Raw genomic sequence first — 24,831 nt, forward strand, 5'->3', positions numbered from 1 at the left:
TTCATTGCGGCTCCGTTGGACACGCACGCTGCTTTTCTCCTGCTGAGTTTGGACGATGTTTGCGTGCAGAACAGCTTGGCAGAGGTGTGGGCCTCTGGCGCGACAGTCCTTGTACCGCGCACACCTCTGTAGAGATGGTGAGCACCATCTTATCTGTCTCATAAAGTTTAATTTTTCTTATAAATCATGTAATTTACAGTGAGTTTTACACTTTTACGATTTGTTAATTCTGATGATTAACACACTTCGACCATTGTTTACAATGAAAATATTCTTGAGCGATCATTTTTTGTGCAGATGGCATGTAGTTTAGTGTTAAGGGGACATGAAGGTCAGTCCTAAAATCGGTGCTTCACATTTTTAAATGGCTTTCGAGATAACTCTCACGTTTTAGTGCCAGTCAGAGGTTACACGCCTCCTATACTAACACATGTTCGCAGTGTCACTGCAGGGAACACAGTGTACACATCTCAAACCACAGCCTGGCACCAAGCACACAAAAATGTAGCCATCTTGGGTAATGCAGATCTGCACTAGTAATCATTTTGCAGAGATCTGTTATTTAGGAAGAAACATTGACCGACCCTGTGCATTTTTAAACACTGTGAAAAGTTGTGGACTCTTGAACGTGATTCGATTAATGTTTGTTCTTTCAAATGCATTCTGTCGTCACTAAATAGATTATGAAACACGAAATTGCGTAATAGGGAAATTGCGTTTGACATTTGACATCGCGGTGTAAGTATTCATACTAGATTTGTGACCTTCAGTGTTCTCAGGGTGCCATAGTATGTTTCCACATACAGCTCACGTGGTTGTATACGTGGTTGAGCTATAGACGCAGGCGCGCAGACCTATAGAACGTATGCTGCGTTCCAGGCAGGTTTTTTAACTGGTAAATCACCACTTCAAACCAGGACTCACGACTTTGTAGCGTTCCAAGCAAGTCAAGCCAAACTGCCTGGGCACATTAATGAATTATTATTATTTTTATATTATTATTAATTTGATTGCAATGTTATATTGTCCTAACCTCTATTTTTCCACCGTGTGCCACTTGCATAAACACCGCACCCATTAGGGCTGACATTGTTGTTTCGCGAGCTATACGATGACCACAGATACTGAAAGAGCTTAGTCTCGCGTAGCCAGACCTTCAGACTGACGGCTGAAGGTCTGGAATCTATGGCAGCTTTCATTGGCCAAGGCCCGCCCATAAGACCGTTTGACCGACATGTCAAACAACCAATCATCGTTTTGGGTCGTGGAAATGTCCCCACAACAACAGACTGGCGTGCAACAAGTCAGTCATTGAAATAACCAGCATCGAAAGTTAAAGAAGAGGGAGAACAAGTAGTAAGTCAGTAATTTGTTCGCGAACGTTGCAAAAATGTATAACAACAATGGCATCTGCATAAGCACCTCTTAGCAAAACACCGAGTTAATAGTCTGTGCTTTGTTTCCCGGCGGACCGAAAATAAACGCGACACTCGCGTCTCTCAGAAGTCCGATCAAATTCAACTAATCAGATGACGACTTCGACATTTCTGAAGTGTTTCCAGTTAAGTGTACCATATGCATCAGACGTTTAGCCAACGTTCTGTGGGCGTGACGTCTGAGGCTGAGACTAGGTGCTGATAGAAATAAGTGTAGGCTTAAACCAAATCCCGTACCATCGACTTTCCCAACAAGAAGTGTAAAAGCCCCCGGATATTGAGTGAAATCTGCGCTGAGAAACTCGTTCAGTGGCTGCGGTGTCATGATAAGCGTCAACATGTTTACATCCTGCTGGCATCTAGCATTTCCTGTCTCTGCCATTTGTAAGCTCTTTCATCAGCTGTGGCCTACTAAAGTCCTCAAAGGCATCAGGACTAAAGTGAAGAAAACAAAGATGCAAGTCGTTAGGAAGTTGTGTTCGTCCACAGGGATCTTCCCTTTTTTTTCTCCTCTGCTTATCGCTAGGAAAGCAGTGAAGACATCACTTCTCTTGTTGCCCTTCGACTAAAAAATTGCAGCCAAAAGCTACGCAACGTGGCATCGTATCAGTATTTTTCGTTTTCCGTGTTGCTTATTCCGAGTTGTGTTGTTGTTGTTGTAAAAATAGCAACAGGTAGCACCCGAGCTCACAGAGTGCAACCATTTAAGGTCATCGAAATAATGCACCCCCCCCCCCCCCCGCCCCAATAGTTCAAAATATCTTCAAAACGATGTGGATTTTTTGAATAAGGCAAATCTTCCATGTTTTCTACTACATACTAATACTAATATACTATACTAGGGATGTCACAATACTCAATATAATATCGAACCGTTCGGTACGACATCCACGGTTCAATACGCGCTAGTGAATTGCGGTTTTTCGGTTTTGCATTTAAATATCTCCCTTCCTTTTATTTCTCTTGGAATTTGCTGTATGTTTGCCCACGATTTCATGTGCTGAAATGAGAAAACGCTTCCCCTCTTATATTTGAAAAAAATTACGCAACACGCAGAGCATCTTCCATTCTAATGACATGCAATGATAAGCCTTTCTAAACCTGTTGTCCAACAAAACTTATAAAAACAAGTTACAAAAACATTATAACTTGTTTTTAATTCACAACATCAGTCGAGTGTTTGAAATAACTTCCTTATGTTGTGATCTGATGTGGATTCTCATCACAGAATGAGGCAGACGATAAATTCTCAATGTATGTCGATTAGCAATGGCTTATGAAAATACCCGAGATGGCTTGAAGAACACAAATAAACCATATATTATTGCAGACGAGTGTTTATTGTCCTTAGATTTCATCATTCAAAACGTTTACCGTTATATCTTGTTTTTAATAAGTTTCAGCAATATCCATATTCATAGGGACCATGTGACGTCACTGTGCTTTATCGCCGCCATTTTTGTGTCCGCGCTACCTGTTTTAGTCTATGGTCACAGCAGCCACAACTACCAGAGGAAGATCAACAAAACTCCCAGAATGTTCACAACAGGGATACAATATGCCCGGGATATGTTGTTCTGTTAGCTGTAACAACAGTCATCAGAAAAAAACCTAACTACAGATTTATTCGATCTCAGCAGTGCTTGAAGTGGGTCGGTATGCATATATACGGTGGCCGAGAGAGGCCAACGCGGTGCAAACAAGAAAACACATGCAAACAGAAAAAAACGACAACAAATAAAGAAAACATCTTCATCAGTTTGACAACACAGGCGCTGCAAATCCTCGCAACGCAAACACAAATACGGAAACGCGCTGCAAATTCTCACAACACAACCAAACTCAGAAACGCGCTGCGAACACACGAGGGCGCTGCAAACTAACAAACGCGCTGCATATAACACGGTCCACAACGGAAATGTTTCAGGGGGACCTCAAAAAGTGACGAACTCATCTGGGACCTGATTATTTATATCACTATATTACCTGATTATTTATATCACTATCACCTTTAAGTGATACTATACTATCACTAAAAGGCGATAGTTCACCGATAACACCTCTGCTCTGACCAACAGCCACTGAAAAAATAATCAGGTCCCAGATGGGTTCGTCACTTTTTGAGGTCCCCCTGAAACATTTCCGTTGTGGTCCGTGCTATATGCAGCGCGTTCGTGTGTTCGCAGCGCGTTTCTGAGTTTGGTTGTGTTGTGAGAATTTGCAGCGCGTTTCCGTATTTGTGTTTGCGTTGCGAGGATTTGCAGCGCCTGTGTTGTCAAACTGATGAAGATGTTTTCTTAATTTGTTGTCGTTTTTTCTGTTTGCATGTGTTTTCTTGTTTGCAGCGCGTTGGCCTCTGTCGGCCACCGTACATATAGCCTTTAGTGTACCGGTGTCATTCACGCAGGTGCTTTTCACAGCAGGGTGTTTTTTCGGCACAACAAGAGTAGTGCAATAATAATTAATTATTGACTAAGATTGTAAATAAGTAGATGATAACGAAAATAATGCCTTAAAATGAAAAGAATCAGTTAATTACATTTTGAACCGATCGACTCGTACGTCAAAAGATTTAGTAAACGAGAATGCATTCAAACAGTAAGTTCAAAACAGTGCTAATGCAGAGAATAGTGACTTACAGTACACCCAGATGCCGTAAATTATTTGTTTCAGTGTGTATTAGGCTTAAGAGCAAGAGTGTTTACAGTTGAAGGCATTTTAGAATATGCGGTGTTTAGTGAATTATGAAAATTAAATAATAAACGCTAAACTATTGTACTACATAGCGTTCGTCATTGCAACGCCTGCAGTAAAGTATATACATGTATTATTATTATTATGTATCATATTTGTTTTGCTAAAACTATTTATGTACAATTACCCTAAAAATTATTTGTCATACAAAAATGGCACACACACAAATCATCATCCCTAAATGGTACCATTGTGAATTGTGACTGGCTGCACAAGTGATGTAATAAACTAAAGTAAACTAAAATGTTATGCGGCCATATAGTCTGGATGAATGAAAAAGCATATTTTTAAACAAAGAAATCGCATGCTTTTGGTGCTTGAATTTGAGCTTCAATAATGAGATCCGGGTTTATGAATACACAAAACGTGAAAGACGTCTTCCCTTGGCTTGCTGGATGTTGGGCTTATGCTCAATAATCACATTTTTTTGCATTCGGCAAAACTAATTTGCCGAAATCTAAGCGCGGACTGTATTAGTGCTGTCAGCGCGAGTCCCGTTCGCTGTGAAGTAGTGACCAGCCGGCAAAGGATTCTTCCAGGTCTTAAAGCCTTCACCGAGCGACTACGTTCACAATAATTTACACAATCTGTCCTAAACATACAATCAAGTCAAATACACAGTGTGGGAAGTAGTGATAAAAAGTAATTTCTTGTTTCAATTTATTAATAAATCTCATTTAGATGCGCTGTGCCTGTTATCATATCGGACACAAATATGGCGGCGAGCATAGCGGAAGTGACGTCTTTGGTACCCATGGATAGGAGAAGCTGGAACAGAACGTTATTAGCAGAAAGTGTGGACATTATCATGCAAATACTTAATAACCAATAAAGTAAGAGATGTTTCTTACAAATTACTGCACTTATTTTACCCCGTTAAACTTTATATCAAAAAGATGTATCCAAATATTGATTCTTCATGCTCCTTCTGTGGCACTGAAGATGAATCTATGTCCCATCTGTTTTGGGAGTGTACTTATGCTAATTTATTTTGGAAGGATTTCTGTATTTTTGTACACACCTTTACTTCTCTACGTTTATCTTTGCTGTATAAGGACATTTTATTTGGATGTCATAACTTCTCTAAAGAAGACAAAGACAAATATTATTTGATTAATTTATTTATTTTAGTTGCTAAATTCTACTTACATAAATGTAAGTTTCAAGATGTCAAGCCGTACTTCCCTGTTTTCTGTAAGGACCTCAAATCTTACTTGGACACTCTTATTACTTCACACAATCCCAAAGCTCATAAAACTATTTCATTGTGTAATGTTTACAAGATATTTATTACTCTGTAACTACTATTTGCACACCTGACTGTACTGTCCCCTGGCATTTATTTTTTCTGTATGTTCTTTATGGCAAATTAAAAAAAAAAAAAGAACGTTATTAGCGCTACTTCTTTGATGCATATGTGTTTTGTTTTGTTTTTGCACAAGGGCGCCCTCTGGCATCCAGTATGAGTGAAACCCATTCTATTTTGCGTAAAAATCTAAAGAATTATACCTCTCTCAAAAGAAAAATTAAGCAGACACATACTAAACCACACTTTATCTAGTGTGCAGAGGTTTACAGGAGTATTTTGTTAACTTGTTCAAAAAAAAAAAACCACACTGAAGTGGCAAGATATCAGAACCGAACCGAACCGAAAACCGTGGTTAAAAACCGAGGTACGTATTGAACCGTGGACTAACTGTATTGTTGCATCCCTATACTATACTAAGATACTAATATTATTTTTAGGTACTAGTTGCTAATTATTTGTGAAATTTTCACAGTAAATTCTACACATTTTGTTCAATGTAGATGCTATTATTAAATAGATACTAGTACTTATTTATTAGGTACTTTTACTTACCTAAGTAATGACTAGTAAGTATTCCGTTCTGTTGTTACTAGTAAAACATTTTAACTTTTTGCCATTGACTGCTCTGAGGATATGTCATTCTGATATTAACTTTTTATTTATGACTAGTGTATATTCCAGTTGTGAGTAATAAGATACTAGTAATTATTCATTGGACTGATTTTATTTTTTTTAATGTGTGCGCTAGCTTATACTTTTTCAAATTCAGTTCAGCATTTTGTTCACTCATGGCTTTGTGTATGTACCTCAGAGTTTTTCTACTTGAGTTTTCTAAAAAATTTGTTTTTTTTAATTTTGTTTAATTTAGCACTGGCATTTCAATCTCGCAAATTCCAGCAATTCCATTATGCGCCCTAGGGGGGTTAAACATGCAGACATTCTTGAAGTGAGATATTTGTCTGACCTTGCTGTGCTGTGCTTGATTATTGGATAAATGTATGTGACAAACTATGTTAGGATGTTTTAATGCAGTTACACAGTACACTGTCTGTCCTGTCCAATATCTCCAATGTCTTGTTAAATATCTCCTCAAATAGCCTTTGGACGGTAGGCCTACACTTGTCAGATACCACTTGTGTAAAGCCTTTCATTGTAATTCTTGTTCACTCAACCGTTCCAGTATCAAGCTGTGATAAATCTCTTTGCAGTGGGAGATTTGCTGGTTAGTTGATTTAAAAAGTTCACGGGTTTCAACAGATATGAAGTTGAGTAAATGATGCTGTAAACGGTGAACTTTTAATATAGTGTTGTTAAAGTAAAAAATATTATTGGACACTTTAGCTTGTGGAATGAAATAAATGTAACTGACTACAAACAAGGCTTTTTTGGCAACTAAAAAAGTTGTTTTTTATGCTGCATCCACACCAGTAGGTGTCAGTATAAGACCAAGACGATGTTTTTTTTGTAAATATTGTGTGATATATGAGATCAATTTGATCATTTATCTCTTATTTGCTCTTGTTAAAAGGTATTATGTTAATATATGAATTATATTGGCAATTTCGTACCTAAACTAGATATTGTCATCAGCAGCTGACTTGAAAAAGTTATGTTGGATCCTACTAGTCTAACCAAGAATGTATCGCTTTCTGTTTGCTTCACCCTTTGACTCTTGGGAAAGATTAACAGCTTAGCTGGTATAAATAACACTGAGGTGTCTAGAACCTATTTACTCTAGCTGGGCATGAGTGACTGGATTATCCTAATGAGCATATTGAAGATGCTCCGAAAAAGTCTACAAAATTTGTGTCAGAATGATCTTTGCCCTTCAGTCCTGATTATCCTGATTGGACTGCACTGATGGGTTTCTAAATTTAAGTAACACAATTTTTAAATATCTAGATGAATGATGACAGGCATATTTATAGGTACCTAAAACCATTGCCCAGAATCCAATCAGGCTGTGACCTACTGGGCAGAAAGCAGCTCTGGTTTGACTGCCATGAAGGTCAATCTCTGTGCCAGACACTGAAAGATTAATATTAACTACAACTAATAGTTTATGGTCTATTAAAGAGAGGGAGAATGGATTCCTTACATTGCTGCCTTTACTAATAATGTGCACACACCCAAATCTTTATCTTACTCCTCTTCTCTATGCAGTAGTTCCACGGAGGCTCATGTCATCGGTTCCTGGCGGCTCCGGACAGAATTTATTTTATGCCGTCCTTTGCGGTGGAGCCTTAGCAGGTTCCGTGGCATATGTAAGTCTGAATAAAACTCAAACCATTGCTGATATAGTTTAATGTCAGATCACTTGTTGAATTACTTCATATCTTTGTTGAATTCTGTGATAGGCTTACAAAACAGTTGCAGCGGACCAGGCACGTTATGATGATCGTATTTCTGAAATTAGTGCTCGCCCCAAGTCTGAGTGGAAACCCAAACCATGGCCACCCAAGGGTAAGTCTCACCTATGGTCTGTTTAAACAGTTTTGCTTTTAGTATTTTAATTTAGTCACTTTTGGGATTTTGAGATAAAGACTTTCCAATGGCCTGTTAAAACTAGGGTACAAGAGCAGAAACCATTTACTTGGCTACAGAAGGTTGAATAACTAGTAGCATAGCTTTCTCAAGATGAAAGATAGAGGCTTAAGGTAATATACAGATAATCCACAGCATCTTGTTGTATATATTTAGTCAAAACAATGCTATTCAGACCGCACTCGTGGTAACCAGGGTCAGAAATTAGATAGGGCCACCAAAATAAACAAAAATGCCTCATAAGTTGAAGATAAAGGAGCAAAAAATGCCCCTGCACAATTAAACTAGTATCCACGGCTGGTTACGGATTAATGAATACGTTGTTCTGCTAATTTATGGTGTCTAAACCACGGAGAAAACAAGTTAAAGCTGCTACATCATATAGAGAAGGGCTTAATAAGCAGGAAAGGGCACAATGTTTTGACAAACTAAAGTTAAAGGGTTTTAAAGATACGTATGAGCAGTATTAATCAAGATATTAGTCTAATATTTAATGTACCTGACTGGAAATAATAAGAACAAACACAAATATTGTCAAGATTCTTGCCCTGAAAATCCTGGCTCAGTTTGGCCAGCTACAAAACGCCTTTTGTTCCTTAGTTATTTTGCACTCTTCTTCTTGATTTGTTATAACTATTGGCAGTTTATAGTACTCACTGTTTTTCCCAGTCTGGCCGATTAGCACAGCCCAAAACATGACAACAATTGATCATTTTCCTCAGCAATAATCAGCAAAATAAGTGAGTTTCTTTTGGTTCAGTGGCATTATTTAATTCTAAATCCAAAACATCAGAATTACAACTGCAACAAAAGAAATGGGGTATGTGGAAGACATTCGGCACCCGCTCACATTTATCTTGTGGTCAGTACGGTATGTCAGACAGCTGAAAGTTGCCCTCTTAGTTCACTGTCACAGTCCTGCCAAATCCACTTCCATCATAATAAATAACTATCAAATCCAAGCATCTCTAACACTCCTACATCTGAGCCAAGCATTATTAAGCTGTTTTATATACATGACAACAGCATTAAAAAGCTATCTCATTCAAGTATTATAAATAAGGGGATATTATGTGTTGTAATGCGGTCTGATATGAGTGAGTGACTGTTGACAGAAAGCTTTATACAGCAGCTTAAGGGTTCATTGATATTTCAGATTGCAATGGGCTATCATTAATATGTGTTGTTGTTGTTGTTTTTAGGTGGGGATAATGACAATGGTGAGTTCATGTGTGATCTTTTTATGTCATAATAATAATTAATCTCTCCATGATGTATGGTAATAATTAACGTTATTATGATATTGAAATAGACAAATTACAATCATCACAAATTGCACATCTGATTGTCTTAAGTGGCATCTGTTTAGTAAATTTTGCTAAAACTAACTTGTTCTTTAACTCGCATGGTCTGAACTGCTTTATAACAAGGATTTGTGAGAGGTATTTCTGTGTGAATTGCACTATGTACTATAACTGCTATGTACTATAGCCTTGTTTTCTAAAGGTCAAAGGTTAACTAAATGACGACACTAGTCTACTCTCATTCAGTCGATCCTGATAGCTTATTGGCTGATAGCTGCAAAACACTGGACAAAGATTATAATCTTGGCACATAGGTTGTGACCTGTTCTGATTAATATTTGCTATATGCCAAGTAGGATCAACTTAGGTTTTGCAAATATCCTGTAACGACACTATAATAGGCAGATATGAAACAAAATGAAACAATGTATTTTTTTTGGGGCATTTTTAGGGGCCAAGCACCGTTTTCTTATTATTATTCTTCCTTCCTCTCTGGGAGTCTATGGCAGCCCATAGAACTGCTTGTGGGAAAGTTATGAAATTTAGCACACAGATAGAGGACAGTCTCAATATTAACCATAGCATATTTGGAGTCTCTAACTTAAACTGTATAGTGCCACCAATAGGCCAAATCTGCCATTTTCAAGTTTTATGGTAAAATTCTGTATTACCAAATGTTTTTGTGCTTGGCCCTTTAATTGCTGCTTGCAGCTATATTTTTTCTTGGTGTTATTTGAGCTATAGCATAATTGTAGAGCACGGTACCAACATTACCCAGGAACTGAACCCATGAACTTGGCAAAGTATAAGCTGATAAAATGCAATCACTTTGGATAAAGGCGTCTGCCAAATGCATAAATGTACAGTAAATGTATGATTGGATTAAGTAGTTGTTGTGGTGTTACCCTTCTAACCCACCTGATCCTATTTGTCAGAAAGCCTGTTAATCAGAACTGGGTGCCTTTCTCTTTGACACTGTCACTTTCCTCTTGAATAAACTGCGTACATGATCCATCTGCACCCCTGTGCACTCCTGTTCTCTCTCACAACCTTTTTCCCCAAGTTACTTACCTGTGATCCTCTTTTGATGACTGCAGTCCAGTTCAAAAAGACTCGCCAGCCAATATAAACATAGTTTTATACTGTGGTCTTTCAAATGCCAAAACAGAATATTGAACAGCGAACTCAAAACTTTAACTTTACCTAATCTCTTTCCTAACTGTCTCTTTGTTCTGACTTTTCCAGAGTAAACTAAATTCGGACAGTCGGGGCTGGTCACCTATAGTCTTCAGTCAGAACTTTTTGGATGATTCTCTCCTATGCTAATGTCGTTACGAGTCCTGCTTTTTCCGATAAACTATTTTTCATTCCATTGTCTTTCAAACTCATATTTATAATGTTAATTGTAGTGTAATACATCAGGAATTGAAAGACATGTAAAAGGATGCTTCTCTCTGTGAGTTAAGCAATTAAACACGCACAACAAAGCCCCTTTGGTTGTTATTCTGTGTTGCTGGAATTCACAGAGTTGCTGGTACTGCTAACTGTGAACAGATGGTAAGGCTCAACCATCCTTGTATTCCCACTCCTCACCTGTCCTTCCAGCCCCTTTGTTCCTTTTTCAGTTTCTAATTTCACCCTCCCTCCTCATTTTGCATGCTGCCTGTAGTGATTGCATTGTGTGTGCTTTTGACAAAGCTAGATTTATATTTCCTGTTGACCCATTCATAGGGTTTTCTAGGAGGTTTGATAAGATTGATACTGTGTGAAAGATTTCGTAAGGCATGGTGGCAAATGTAAATGTTATATATATGGTTCTTAGGTAACTGTCATAAGTTAAATTTGGTTAAATTAATACTACCATAATATATTATACTTAATTATAAGTATTATATACTTATTATGAATGATTATATAATTTATTATGTTATTAGTTGCAGTTAGTACAGTTCTCACATATGATTCATTTATGAACATTAGGAAAGTAATATTATTGATATTGGTAATGATTATAGTACCACCTCACAAATGTCAATAAATGTCCAGGTACATTCAAGGTCCAGGTGTCACACTCAGATATTGGCAGAGACAGAAACAGATGTAATAGTAAAAGGTGGGTTTATTGAACAATATCAAATGTATGCAAAGAAGCATCAGGCAGGATTAAAGTCTTAACTGAATAGTCCTCTTGAACAGGTGACGGAATCCGGAGAGCAAACAGGTTTGCAGAGAGAAACAGCAGATGGGTCTGGAGTAACGGGAGGCATGTGAACCGTAGACCAGACAACGTGAGAATGAACCAGTCCAGGTATATATAGGGCGTGCTAACGAGGATCAGGTGAGTAATTAGAAATCAGGTGAGTTGGAGCGGATGGGTGGAGCTTCAGGGGGTGTGTTCTGGGACGTGTGCTGAGGTGAATGCCTGACATTACCCCCTCCTCCAGGGGCGGCTCCCGACGCCCCTCTACGACGCCGAGGACGACCACGACCACGAGGGGCAGGACGATCTGGGTGGCGTTGATGGAAGTCGGTGAGAAGTTGGGGATCAAGTACGTCATCTCTGGCCACCCAAGATCTCTCCTCCGGGCCGTACCCCTCCCAGTCGATAAGATATTCCAGACGGCCTCCTCGACGTCGGGAATCCAGGATCTCATGGACGGAGTACACAGATGGTTGATCCAGGATTTCAGGAGGAGGAGGTCCAGCTTCAGCTCTATCGGTGTCTGTGGCAGAGGGAAAATGTGGTTTAAGGAGTGAAACGTGGAAAGTGGGGTGAATTCTGTACCTGGGTGGGAGCTGAAGCTGGTATGTCACATCGTTGATCTGCCTCAGGATCGTGAACGGACCGATGTAGCGGGGACTCAGCTTCCGACAAGGCAGCCTCAGCCGGATGTCCTTGGTGGAGAGCCATACCTTGTCTCCAGGTTGGTACTGTGGAGCGGCTCTCCTACGGGCATCGGCAAAGTCCTTATGCCTTCGGATGGCTCTTTGAAGGTGACGATGGGCTGAGTCCCACACTCTCTCACTCTCTCGAAACCAGTAGTCAACAGCTGGAACGTTGGTGGGTTCCTCCGTCCAGGGAAACAGCGGAGGCTGAAAACCGAGTACGCACTGAAATGGTGTTAGTCCTGTAGTATCCTGGCGGAGAGAATTCTGTGCGTACTCGGCCCACGGGAGGAACCTGCTCCAGCTGTGTTGGTCCCCGGAACAGTATGACCGTAGGTAACGTCCAAGCTCCTGGATCTTCCTCTCAGTCTGGCCGTTGGTCTGCGGGTGGTATCCTGAAGAGAGATTGACAGATATTCCCAGTGACTTAAAGAAAGCTTTCCAAACATGAGATACAAACTGTGGACCCCGGTCCGAAACGATCTCCTCGGGGAGTCCGAAGTGGCGGAAGACGTGTTGGAATAGGAGCTCAGCGGTGTCCATCGCCGTAGGTAGTCCCCGCAGAGGTATTAGCTTGCAGGACTTGGAGAACCTATCCACAATCACCAGCACGCAGGTGTACCCCTCCGAGTTGGGGAGATCGGTCACGAAGTCCACCCCGAGGTGGGACCAGGGTCTTTGCGGGATGGGAAGTGGTACGAGCTTTCCTGTGGGTAAATTACGAGGAGTATTAGATGTGGCACAGACTGAGCAGCTTTGGACGTACCTGATGACATCTTGGGTCATACTGGACCACCAGTAACGAGATTGAAGGAGTGAGAGGGTCCTTCTGCTACCTGGATGTCCAGAGCCCGGAGACTGATGAACTGTGTCCAGAAGGTGTTGACGTTGGGAGCTGGGTACGTAGGTTTTACCTTCTGGACACTCCGGCGGAGCTGGCTCCTGGAGAGTGGCTTGTTGGATCCAGGTGTCAATATCCCACTGGATAGGGCTAAGGAACAGGTGAGAGGGAATGATGGGTTCCGGATCTGTGGAGGATTCCATGGAGAATTGTCTAGACAGCGCATCAGCAGGTATGTTCTTGGAACCGGGACGGTAGGTAATTTTATATTGGAATCTGGTGAAGAATAATGCCCATCGAGCTTGTCGGGGGTTTAAACGTTTGGCCTCACGGAGATACTGAAGATTCTTGTGGTCAGTGATGATCAGAAATGGATGTTTAGCCCCTTCCAGCCAGTGTCGCCACTCCTCCAGGGCCAATTTGATGGCGAGCAACTCTCGGTTACCGATGTCGTAGTTCTGCTCCGCCGGAGACAGCTTCTTGGAGAAATATGCACAGGGATGGAGGAGAGTGGAATCTTCGGCTGCTTGAGACAACACCGCTCCAACGCCCACAGTGGACGCATCGACTTCTACCACGAAGGGGAGTTCCGGATTGGGATGGCGTAACAGGGGAGCGGTGCTGAAGATGTTCTTGAGCTTCTGAAAGGCTTCGTGGGCAGAGACGTTCCAACAGAGATGTTTGGGTTGGCCACGTAGGAGGGAGGTCATGGGTGCTGTAATGGAACTGTAATCTTGAATGAACCTTCGGTAGAAGTTGGTGAATCCTAAAAACCTTTGCAGTTCCTTCACGGTAGTGGGTTGAGGCCAGTTCTGGATAGCAAGAATCTTCCCTTGATCCATCTGCACACCCTCGGGGCTGATGTTGTAGCCCAGGAACTGCACTGAGGTTTGGTGGAACTCACATTTCTCCAGCTTTAGATAGAGATGGTGCTGACGCAAGACTTGAAGGACCTGACGGACGTGCTGGCGATGTTCTGCCTCGTTCCGGGAGTAAATCAGGATGTCGTCAATGTAGACCACGACGAACCGGTGGAGGAACTCCCGGAACACCTCGTTCATAAACGTTTGGAAGACCGAGGGACTGATGGATAAACCATACGGCATAACGAGGTATTCATAATGGCCAGTAGGTGTTATAAAGGCTGTCTTCCACTCGTCTCCCTCACGAATACGAACGAGGTTGTATGCACTCCGCAGGTCCAGCTTGGTAAAAATGTGAGCACCACGGAGCTCCTCGAGGGTGGCAGGGACAAGTGGAAGAGGATATGGCTGTTGGATGAGTTGTGAGTTGAGTTGTCGGTAATCGATACATGGGCGGAGACCTCCATCCTTCTTACCCACGAAGAAGAAGCTGGAAGCAGCCGGAGATGTAGATGGTCGGATGAATCCTTGATCAAGTGCTTCCCTGATGTACTCCTCCATCGCCTGGCGCTCCGGGTTGGACAGGGGATAGATTCGGCCCTTGGGGAGTTGGGCTCCAGGTAGCAGATCGATGGCGCAGTCCCATGGCCGGTGTGGAGGAAGATGGGTGGCAGCTTGCTTGTTGAATACATCCTGGTAGTCCAAATACTCCGCTGGGACCTCAGTGGTGTCTGGAACATCGGGACTTTCGATCTTCGTGGAAGCGATAGTAACAGGGGAAGTGGCAGATTGTGGTAAGTCAGAAATACAGTTCTCCATACAGTGCTTACTCCATCCAATGATGTCACAAGGATCCCAGCGGAGTTTAGGATGATGGAGATGTAGCCAGGGACGGCCCAGGATGATGTCCACGGTGGAATGCTCCAGTACCAGAAATTTTATCCTTTCCTGATGAAACAATCCGATCTGTAGGGTGATGGTGGGTGATGCATGACGAATCCGCCCACGCCCGAGTGGTTTTCCCTGAATAGTCTTTACTGAAAATTCCGGATGACGTTGTGGCTGGAGATGAAGGAGATCTAGACATTCTTTCGCGATGAAGTTGCCTGAGGCACCTGAGTCAATTAAAGCAGAAAGAGAGAGAGTACGTTCAGCAGTATGGACGGTTACCGGAATTAATGTCAGTTGGGCTGTATTTATTTCAGCATGAAAAGTACTCACCACTGGGCGTGGGGGTCGAACTGGGCAGTTTCGTAGGAGATGTCCGGCGTTACCACAATACAAGCAGAGACCTGAGGTTATTCTGCGATGACGTTCCGTGCGTGATAGACGAGATGAGTCGATTTCCATTGGTTCTGGTACTGGAGCTGAAGCTGCCACCATAGCGGACTGAGGAGCGGTTAGAGGGGGCTGGCAGGCGGCTAGTCGCTGGGACACCCGGGTGGCACGTTGTAGAAAGGTCTCCAACCCGATGGAATCATCGTACAGCGCCATAGCTGCACGAATGTCTGGTTGGAGACCTTGGCGATAGGCACCCAGCAGAGCGATCTCATTCCATCCACTAGCCGCCGCCAGCGTACGGAAGTGAAGCGTGTAATCATTGACCGAAGAAGAACCTTGTTGAAGCCGGAACAGCTGATCTGAGACGGTGAGTTCGCTGGTGGTTGTGCTGAAAACATCCCTGAAATGACTTGTGAATTGTTCAAATGAGTTGATGATGGGATTATTAGCATTCCAGATAGCTTTGGCCCATTGAAGAGCTTTACCAGTTAGTAAGGAGATGATAAATGCTACCTTGGCGTTCTCCGACGTGAACTGTTGTGGTTGCATCTGGATGTAGAGTTCAACTTGAAGCAGAAAACCGCTACACTCAGCCGCTTCTCCAGCATATTGTGATGGTATGGCCATGGGACTTCCTGAGGCAGATGGCGGCGCGGGAGGTGGTGTGATTACCGCTCTGATGGCATTCACGAACTCAGCGAATTGGTTGGGTGCGGCGGCTTCTTCGGTGCTCATTTCGGTGTTGGTCTGGTCTTCTGTCACACTCAGATATTGGCAGAGACAGAAACAGATGTAATAGTAAAAGGTGGGTTTATTGAACAATATCAAATGTATGCAAAGAAGCATCAGGCAGGATTAAAGTCTTAACTGAATAGTCCTCTTGAACAGGTGACGGAATCCGGAGAGCAAACAGGTTTGCAGAGAGAAACAGCAGATGGGTCTGGAGTAACGGGAGGCATGTGAACCGTAGACCAGACAACGTGAGAATGAACCAGTCCAGGTATATATAGGGCGTGCTAACGAGGATCAGGTGAGTAATTAGAAATCAGGTGAGTTGGAGCGGATGGGTGGAGCTTCAGGGGGTGTGTTCTGGGACGTGTGCTGAGGTGAATGCCTGACACCAGGTCATTACGTTCCTGAATCAAAATTAATATTTTGAGTAATATAATATAAATTATATATTATAAACTATAATTTAAAATTATTGAATTAAAATCAGATTTGGATTTTTATCATTTTTAGTAATGTAAGAAAAATATAATTAATTGTAATAATTACTTTTAAATTAAACTTTTTAAATGATAATAAATGATAAAAAGAAGCGATCATGGTAGTATTAATTCAACTTAATTGAGTTCATTTATGACAGGATGATTTGAATTACTGCAGCGTACTGATTTTTTATTCATTCATTTATTTATTTATTATTATTACTTTTAAGAGATTTTTATTGCAAAATATGCCTTTAAAAAAAATCTTACACTCCTAAAATAGGTTTCATAAAATTTCAACCCAGTCGATTTTATGTGATACACTACCAGTCAAAAAAATATTAATGTTTTTTTTTAAAGTCTCTCACCAAGCCTGCATTTATTTAAACTAGCGTACAGCAAAAACAGTCAAATTGTGAAATATTTTTTACTATTTAAAAAAACTGTTTTCTATTTAAATATATTTTAAAATGTAATTTATTTCTGTGAACAAATCAAAATTGTCAGCATAATTACTCCAGTCTTCAGTGTCACATGATCCTTCAGAAAGCTGTTCAAGATAATTTTTTTTATTATTATTATAATTATCAATATTTAAAACAGTTTAGTACATTTTGTATAAGGATTATTTGATGAATAGAAAGATCCAAAGATCACCATTTATCTGAAATAAAAAGCTTTTGTAACATTATACCCTATACCATTTAAAATCTTCGAGTCAGTTTATTTATTTTTTCTATAATTAGTATTAATTATAGAACTTAATACTTTTATTTAGCAAGGATGCGTTAAATTTTAAAATTCTATTTCAGACAAATGCTGTTCTTCTGAACTTTATATTGTTCTCAGCTGTTTTCAACATAATATTTGTTTTATGAGCAGCAAATCAGAATATTATTTCTGTAGTATCGTGTGAATGGAGTAATAATGCTAAAAAATTAAGTTTTGAAATCACAGGAATAAATTACATTTTAAAATATTTTCAAATAGAAACCAGTTATTTTAAATAGTAAAAATATTTCAAAATTGTTTTGTTTTTGCTGTACTTTGAATCAAATTTAAAGCTTGGTGAGCAGAAGAAACTTTAAAAATGAAAAAAATCTCACTGGTCAAAAACTTTTGACTGGTAGTGTATGGTGAGATATTTCTAAGTGAGTATGCATGTGCTAAAAATGAAAACCTAGCTTGATGCCTAATTTGTCTTCCTTCCTTTTTTGTCTGTTTAGAAGAAGGTGTTGCAGAGGAAGGAGAGGCGGCAGAAACTGTAGAGAGCGCAGCCGAGGAGGAGGTTGCCGCTGAGGCACCCGAGGTCTTGCTGGAAACTGCCGAGGCCTCCAGAGGGAAGGCGGGAACTCTTGAGACCGTTGTGGAAAAGGTTGCCGAGACGGTCGCGGAAACTGCAGAGGTGGTTGCTGAGGTGGCAGGGGTTGTTCACGAAACAGCAGAGGAGGTAGCAGTGGTGGCAGAGGAAGTGCAGAAGGTTGCAGAGGAAATAGAGGCAGCAGCAGAGGCTGTCCAAGCTGAAGAGCCGGCGGCAGAGAGCAACGGTACGCCACCAGCCGCCCAGGAGGAGGCTACTAGTACAGAGTCCTAAATGGGCTTATGGGTACTCAAACACTCATGCGCACACATACACACACAAGATCACACAAAATGGTCACTTTATTTATCCGAAGATGTTACCCTTACATCCAAAGAAGAACAAAACATGGCGCTTGAACAAATTAAGAGAGATTTTATTGCTCAGATCCTGAAGGTCTCTCTGTCTTTCCTCATTTTTCCTCCCTTGCAAGTAGATTCTGTTGTCATAAACTGTTTTAAGGTGTATAGAGACACATGAACTAAAGGACAGCGTATATGATTAACTGTATAGTTCTCATCATACTGTACCTCCTCTTTATGCATCAATCAATACAACACAATTTGATGCATGAGTTGCAATAATGTCATCCCACTATATAGCACAGCTTATTGTGTATATTTTTAATATATTCCTGGATTTTGCTGGAAATATTATAAATTATAACTTGAAAAAACTGTAGAAACCACTGTGAGAATCCAAGGTTGCTGCTTTTTGTTACATGTGACCAAACATTCCAATGGACACACTTCAGACCATCTACTCCTGTTCTCCTAATATCTTACTTATAGCTTCACTCTCAATCTTCTCACAAATCTGAGCCAGCCTCCTGTCGTTTTTAACCTCTATCCTGCCTTACCTTCTATTTGAGGCATAATTGCACTCGAAGACAGCAAAAAGCAAATGCACTGCTGTATGTAGTTATTTGTTGTTTTGTAATTTTTGGACTTGTCAAAACGTGCTTCTCTGCCAGATATCACTTAGTTGGTACACGCCAGTTAATATTGTGAGAACTGTGAGTGTTTTGCTCCCTAGCAACTAAGCCAGATGTGTTTGTGTATTAGTTCTTCCTTTATATTCCTCTGTATGACTAAACTGACAGGAACTCACAAGCCTCCCAAGAAGGTCAAGTGTGTGATTAATGAAATTGCTCATTTACTTGGGAAATTGTGAACGTGTAATAAAAATGGATAAGGGATTCAAAGCCATTTAATAAAATTAATAAAATGAAATTGATAAATATCATAAAGACATTCTGTGTTTAATTTTTTTCTGAAAACATCAAATACTACATCTTAAACACTGACAAGTTCATCCTCGGTTTTAAAAATAATGTTTTAAAATGCTAAATTTAATGTAAATGTCATTGGTGTTGTACATTTTAGCTTACACTTATCTCTATGTTTACAGTTTTGTGGTAGTTATACTTGTGGTGTGTTCTAGGTGATATTTGGCAGTAAAGCCTCTTCATGCATGTTTTGAATGATTAGAAACCTCTAAATGAAGCTGCATGCTGTGAACATGCATGATGATACTCACTGAAAGTCTCTTAACATTTTGTGAAATGCAAAGATACACACCATAAATCATACCTGAATGCACTAAACTGTACTTCAGGATAGTTTACCCAAAAACGAAAATTACCCCATGATTTACTGATCCTCAAGCCATCCTGGGTGTATATGACTTCCTTCTTTCAAAATAATATAATCTGAGTTATATTACAAAATTATGGCAGTGAAGGGCTGTTGGGGTTTAAGTTCAATAAAGTGCATCCATTCGTCATAAAAAATACTCCACATGGCTTTGGGGGTTAATAAAGGCCTCCTTTGTATTTGTATGAGAAAAATATCCATATTTATAACTTCATAAATGGTAATCTCTAGTTTCTGCTAACTTGTTCACGTGTCCATGAGAGATCTTGGTTTATATCGAAATCCTCTGCCTTTTTTTTTTTTTTTAAATCCCCGTTTTGCACTTCTAACTTGTGACGAGTGTTTTGTTTTGCGCTTCCGTGTTTGTTACCGCATTTGCCTACGTTATCGGCTAGAACGCAACTCTCTCATGAACCCTTGTACAACAGTTAGCAGAATCTAGAGATTACAGTTTATAAAATTGTAAATATGGATATGTTTCTTATACAAATGGATCACTTCACTTCAGGTGCACTTTTTGTGGTGGATGGATGCACTAAATTAGGCTTTAAAATTTCAACACCCATTCACTTCCATTAAAAAGATCCAGAGCCAGGACGTTTTTAAAATTAACTCTTAAATAGTCATATTTAGTCATATTTGGCTAGGATGGCTTGAGGGTGAGTAAATCATGGGGTAATTTTAATTTTTAGGTCAACTTTCCTTTGTTGTTATAACTTTCACTAATGTAGTGGGGATGAACCTCTGTACTCTACTTTTAGTAGTATCTTTCTGTCTTTCCCATTGTGTCTGTGTCTAGATTAATCTTCTGTTTTAAACTACAGTCATACACACACAAAAATATGACAATTTATGAACAATAGTATATATTTGTGACCCTGGACCACAAAACCAGTCATAAGTAGCATGGGTATATTTGTAGCCAACAATATATTGTATGGATCAAAATGATCAATTTTTCTTTTATGCCAAAAATCATTAGGATATTAAGTAAAGATGATATGTTTTGAAGAAGATATTTTGTACATTTCCTACCGTAAATATATCAAAACTTAATTTTTGATTAATAATATGCATTGCTAAAACCTTCACTTGGACAACTTCAAAGGCGTTTTTCTCAATATTTTATTTTTTTGCACCTTCAGATTCCAGATTTTTAAATAGTTGTATCTCAGGCAAATATTATCCTATCCTAACAAACCATTCATCAATGGAAAGCTTATTTATTGGGATGATGCTTTCAGATGATGTATAAATCTCAATTTAAAAAAGAAACAACCCTTATGACTGGGTTTGTGGTCCATGGTCACATTCGACAGTTATAAAACCTCTAAATAAGTAATTTGATACCTCAAACATCTAATATCTGTTTTTTGTGTGACTATTGGGTGGCTCGATTGTGTCTTGTAGAGTTGATCAGCCCAGCAGCAGTAGAAACAGCAGAGCTGGCTGCTGCCTCTGTGACTGAGGCTGTTCCTGTGGAGTCTGTATCCGTGGAAGATGTGCCAGTTGAAGCTGTACCAGAGAAGCCCACTGAGGTCCCTACAACAGATCATTTGGAAAGTGAACCTGTAACAGAGATTGCACCTGTTGCTCCAGTGATGGAGGAGGAACCAGTTTCTCTAGTAGCAGAAGAAGTAGAAGAGCCTCCTGTAGTAGAGGAAGTGTCTGTTGCTCCAGTGACAGAAGAACCACCAGTTCCCACAGTGATAGATGAACCACCTGTTGCCGCAGTGGTAGAAGAGACTTCAGTAGCAGAGGAGACATCAGTTGATTCACCAGTACCCTCAGAAGAAGCATCTAATGTTCCTGTGATAGAAGAGGAAGTATTAGTTACCCCAGTGGCAGAAGAACCACCAGTTCCTATAGTGATAGAAGAACCACCTGTTGCCGCAGTGATAGAAGAGACTTCAGTAGCAGATGAGGCATCAGTTGATTCACCAGTACCCTCAGAAGAAGCATCTAATATTCCTGTGATAGAAGAGGAAGTATTAGTTGCCCCAGTGGCAGAAGAAGCACCTGTTGCCCCAGAAGCAGAGGAGGTACCATTTGCTCCAGTTGTTGAAGAGATCCCTGTTCCCCCTGTGCCAGAAGAGTCAGCAGTTTCATTGGTAACTGAAGAAGCTCCTGTTGCTGTGACTGAAGACGCACCTGTTGTAGCAACTGAAGAACTTGAGGAAACACCTGCAGCCAAAGTAGCAGAAGAGGTTATTCCAGTGCTTGAGGAAGTGAAGGCAGTAGAGGTGATTGCAGAAAGTGCAGTCGTGGAGGCTTCAGTAAGTATAGTCGAGGAGGAAGCAGCAAGTCCAGTTGTGGAAGTTACAGAAAGTATTGTTGAACCAGATGTTGCGAGCACAGTGGTAGCAGAGGAAGTTGCTCCAACTGAAACATCAAGTGCACCTGATGCTTTGGAAGAGCCCAAACGAGACTACATAATGGTTGTCTTGGAGGGAGCTCCCAAAGCAGAAAAGAAGCCTATGGTGCTTGGTGTGTCCCCTGTGACTGGCAAGATCATCCCAGCCCCTGATGATGGTGAAGAGCCATTGCGTCAGGTAACAGGTAATCTGGTTTAACAATGCAGTGCTGGGTTAACAAGTCAAAGGGATAGTTCATCCAAAAATCAAAATTCTGTCATTAATTACTCACCCTCATGTCGTTCCAAACCTGTAAGACCTTTGTTCATCATCAGAACACAAATTAAGACAAAACTGGACTATTTTAATGATGTTCTTACTGCCTTGAATGTGTCAGTTGTGTTGCTGCCTATGCAGGGTCAGAAAGCTCTTAGATTTTATCAAAAACAGTGCCTTGCAAAAGTATTCATACCCCTTCATTTTTTCACATTTTGTCATGTTGCAGCCTTATACTGTTATAAATAACTTTTTAACCTTTTTATTTTAAACTGTTTTTAATAATATATTTTTCCACATCAATCTACACTAAATACACCATAATGACAAAGCAAAAAAAGATTTGTTTGCAATGAATCATTTATGTTTTATTTATTTATTTATTTTTATTATTATTCAGTTTTTTTTTTATAAATTTGCAAAGTTGTTACAAATCAGTTTTTTGCATTGTCATTATTGTGTATGGAGTGTAGATTGATGTGGAAAAATATATTATTTAAAACTGTTTAAAATAAGGCTCCAACATGACAAAACGTGGAAAAAAATGAAGGGGTATGAATACTTTCGCAAGGCACTGTATTTTTGATGAAATCCTAGAGCTTTCTGACCCTGCATAGACAGCAACACAACTGACACGTTCAAGACCCAGAAAGGTAGTAAGCACATCATTAAAATAGTCCAGTAATGACAGGATTTTCATTTTGGGTGAACTATCCCTTTAAGTAAATTATGATGGAAGCAAAAAAATGGTTTAACAAACTTTACTTGACAAATACTTGAAATTAGCTGAATAGTAATTCATAAGAGAAACAGATTGAAAGATATAATAAGACAAAGACATATGCATTCTGATGTAAGTTCTTGATATACCTTGTAACATCCTTTTTATGATCTAAATTTTACTTTGTAATACCATTACAGGGCAAGCGCCGTATGCTTAAAGTGCAGATGTATTAGCACCAGCTAAAAAAGGTAACATCATATTATGAAAATCATGTTTTTTTTATGCTTGTTTGTGTGTTTTTATTATAAAATAATATAATATCTTTTAGAATAATCATTGAAATTCTGTATTTTTATTGAATTTTGTTTGGAAATGTAAACATCTCTATCATGGTCTGTTATATAATACTTTGATTTTAAAATATATTCAAATAGAAACAAGTTTTTTACTGTATTCTTGATCAAATAAATGCAGCCTTTATGAGCACAAGATACTTAAAGATCTTACTGATATTTTTATTCTTGTTTTGTTTTTTTCTCAGTTGGGAGCAGCCAGATGTCCTGGAATATTAAACCAGTTCCCTGATAAAGAATTAGTGATGTGCCTTCCTCTTTCCCCATTTCCTTGACTCCCTGGATTTCAGTAATCCTTATTCTGGGCCCAGTATGCTGTTTCCTTCCGACCCCACTGTCTTTCCACTGAAAAGTGGTTGCTTCATGTGAACATTAATTTCACTCTGATGTGAGACATACAGGTTTCTTGACAATTATAATATGCATGAAAAGCTGTGATCTTTATAGCCTTTTTAAATGGAACTCCACTCTTTTTGAGTCAACTGCACATTGGAGCCTATACTATAGTGAACCCTACCTCAAACCTCACATTATTAGGACATGTCTTGGAATTGCCATGTCTATAGTTACAAAACCAGCAGAACTACAAACTCGCCACAAACACTCATACCTGCATGCTAGCCATAATTTTTATGGTTGGACGTCAGGTTCTCCTCCATCTTCACTCTATTCTATTTTTCATTTGCATTATTTATGAACTAACACTATTTTTGTATTTGTACCTCACTACCTCAGTTTGAAAAGACAGTGTTCTCCTTTTTCCAGTAACCAGTATTAGCTAGCATTACTAATATGACATGAATAGGTCAAAAACGGACAACAACTGACAAATTGATTACCTTTATTAATATAATCAATACAAAATTAAGCCATGTTACAAGTCACATTCCAGTATTCATTTCTAAAGACATTACAATATTATCCAAAAGGCAAACCCCACTGCTGCATCCTTTGCCTTTGGCAAAACACTACCTACAATAGACCTAACAATTCTGTTGCTTATTTCCTTCATGTTTCAATGGGGACCCTATAAGTGTTATAAGATTACAACTTTATAATGTGAATGTGAGGGAATAATGTGAAGTATGTTTTAGTATCATAAAGGTTGTGTTCATGGTTTCTTTCTTTTTTTTTTTTTAAGGGTTAGGGATGTAATACTTGTTCATGTACTCTTTTGAGATTTCACTTTCACTGTAGGCCCTAACTAGGGTTTTTTAACTGTGAATGTATGTCAAAGAAAAATAAAGAGATGAAAAACATTTATGCGTGATTGTGTGTAACTAAGTTGAAGAGTATTCACAGTTGAGGTCAAAAGTTTGTATACACCTTGTAGAATCTGCAAAATGTTAATTATGTTACCAAAATAAGGGGGATCACACAAAATGCATGTTATTTTTTATTTAGTACTGACCTGAATAAGATATTCAACATAAAAGGCGTTTATATATAGTCCACAAGAAAAAATTATATTCAAATTTATAATCATTATCCCGTTCAAAAGTTTACATACGCTTGATTCTTAATACTGTGTTGTTATCTTAATGCTGCCGTACAAAGGCTAAGTGCAGTAACTACGCCAACATTGAAACTGAGAAAAATGCCTTTAAAGTTTTTACACCAGCCAGTCAAACATGTTATGGGTAGATTAGTGGTAATGCATTCATGTAATGCCTTCTTAGG

General features: G+C 39.6%; 1 protein-coding gene across 4 annotated transcripts; it reads left to right on the forward strand.

The window, feature by feature from the left end:
* mgarpa (mitochondria localized glutamic acid rich protein a) lies at positions 1–24,387 on the forward strand. 4 transcript variants are annotated; one of them, XM_073820050.1, is made up of 8 exons: positions 1–137; positions 7,663–7,763; positions 7,857–7,962; positions 9,246–9,263; positions 17,656–17,976; positions 20,855–22,003; positions 22,996–23,046; positions 23,340–24,387. In XM_073820050.1, the coding sequence occupies exons 1-7, from the start codon at positions 56–58 to the stop codon at positions 23,013–23,015; spliced, it is 1,797 nt and encodes a 598-aa protein (XP_073676151.1). In that variant the 5' UTR covers positions 1–55; the 3' UTR covers positions 23,016–23,046; positions 23,340–24,387. The 4 variants fall into 4 exon arrangements, 2 of the variants coding, with proteins under 2 accessions (XP_073676151.1, XP_073676150.1); XM_073820049.1 differs by having other exon boundaries at positions 20,855–21,996; XR_012339585.1 differs by lacking the exons at positions 20,855–22,003; positions 22,996–23,046; positions 23,340–24,387 and adding an exon at positions 10,593–10,904 and having other exon boundaries at positions 17,656–17,794.
* Positions 24,388–24,831: the final 444 nt, after the last annotated feature.

This window comes from Garra rufa, chromosome 16, assembly GCF_049309525.1.
Source record: "Garra rufa chromosome 16, GarRuf1.0, whole genome shotgun sequence".
In the NCBI taxonomy this organism is placed as follows: Eukaryota; Metazoa; Chordata; class Actinopteri; order Cypriniformes; family Cyprinidae; genus Garra; species Garra rufa.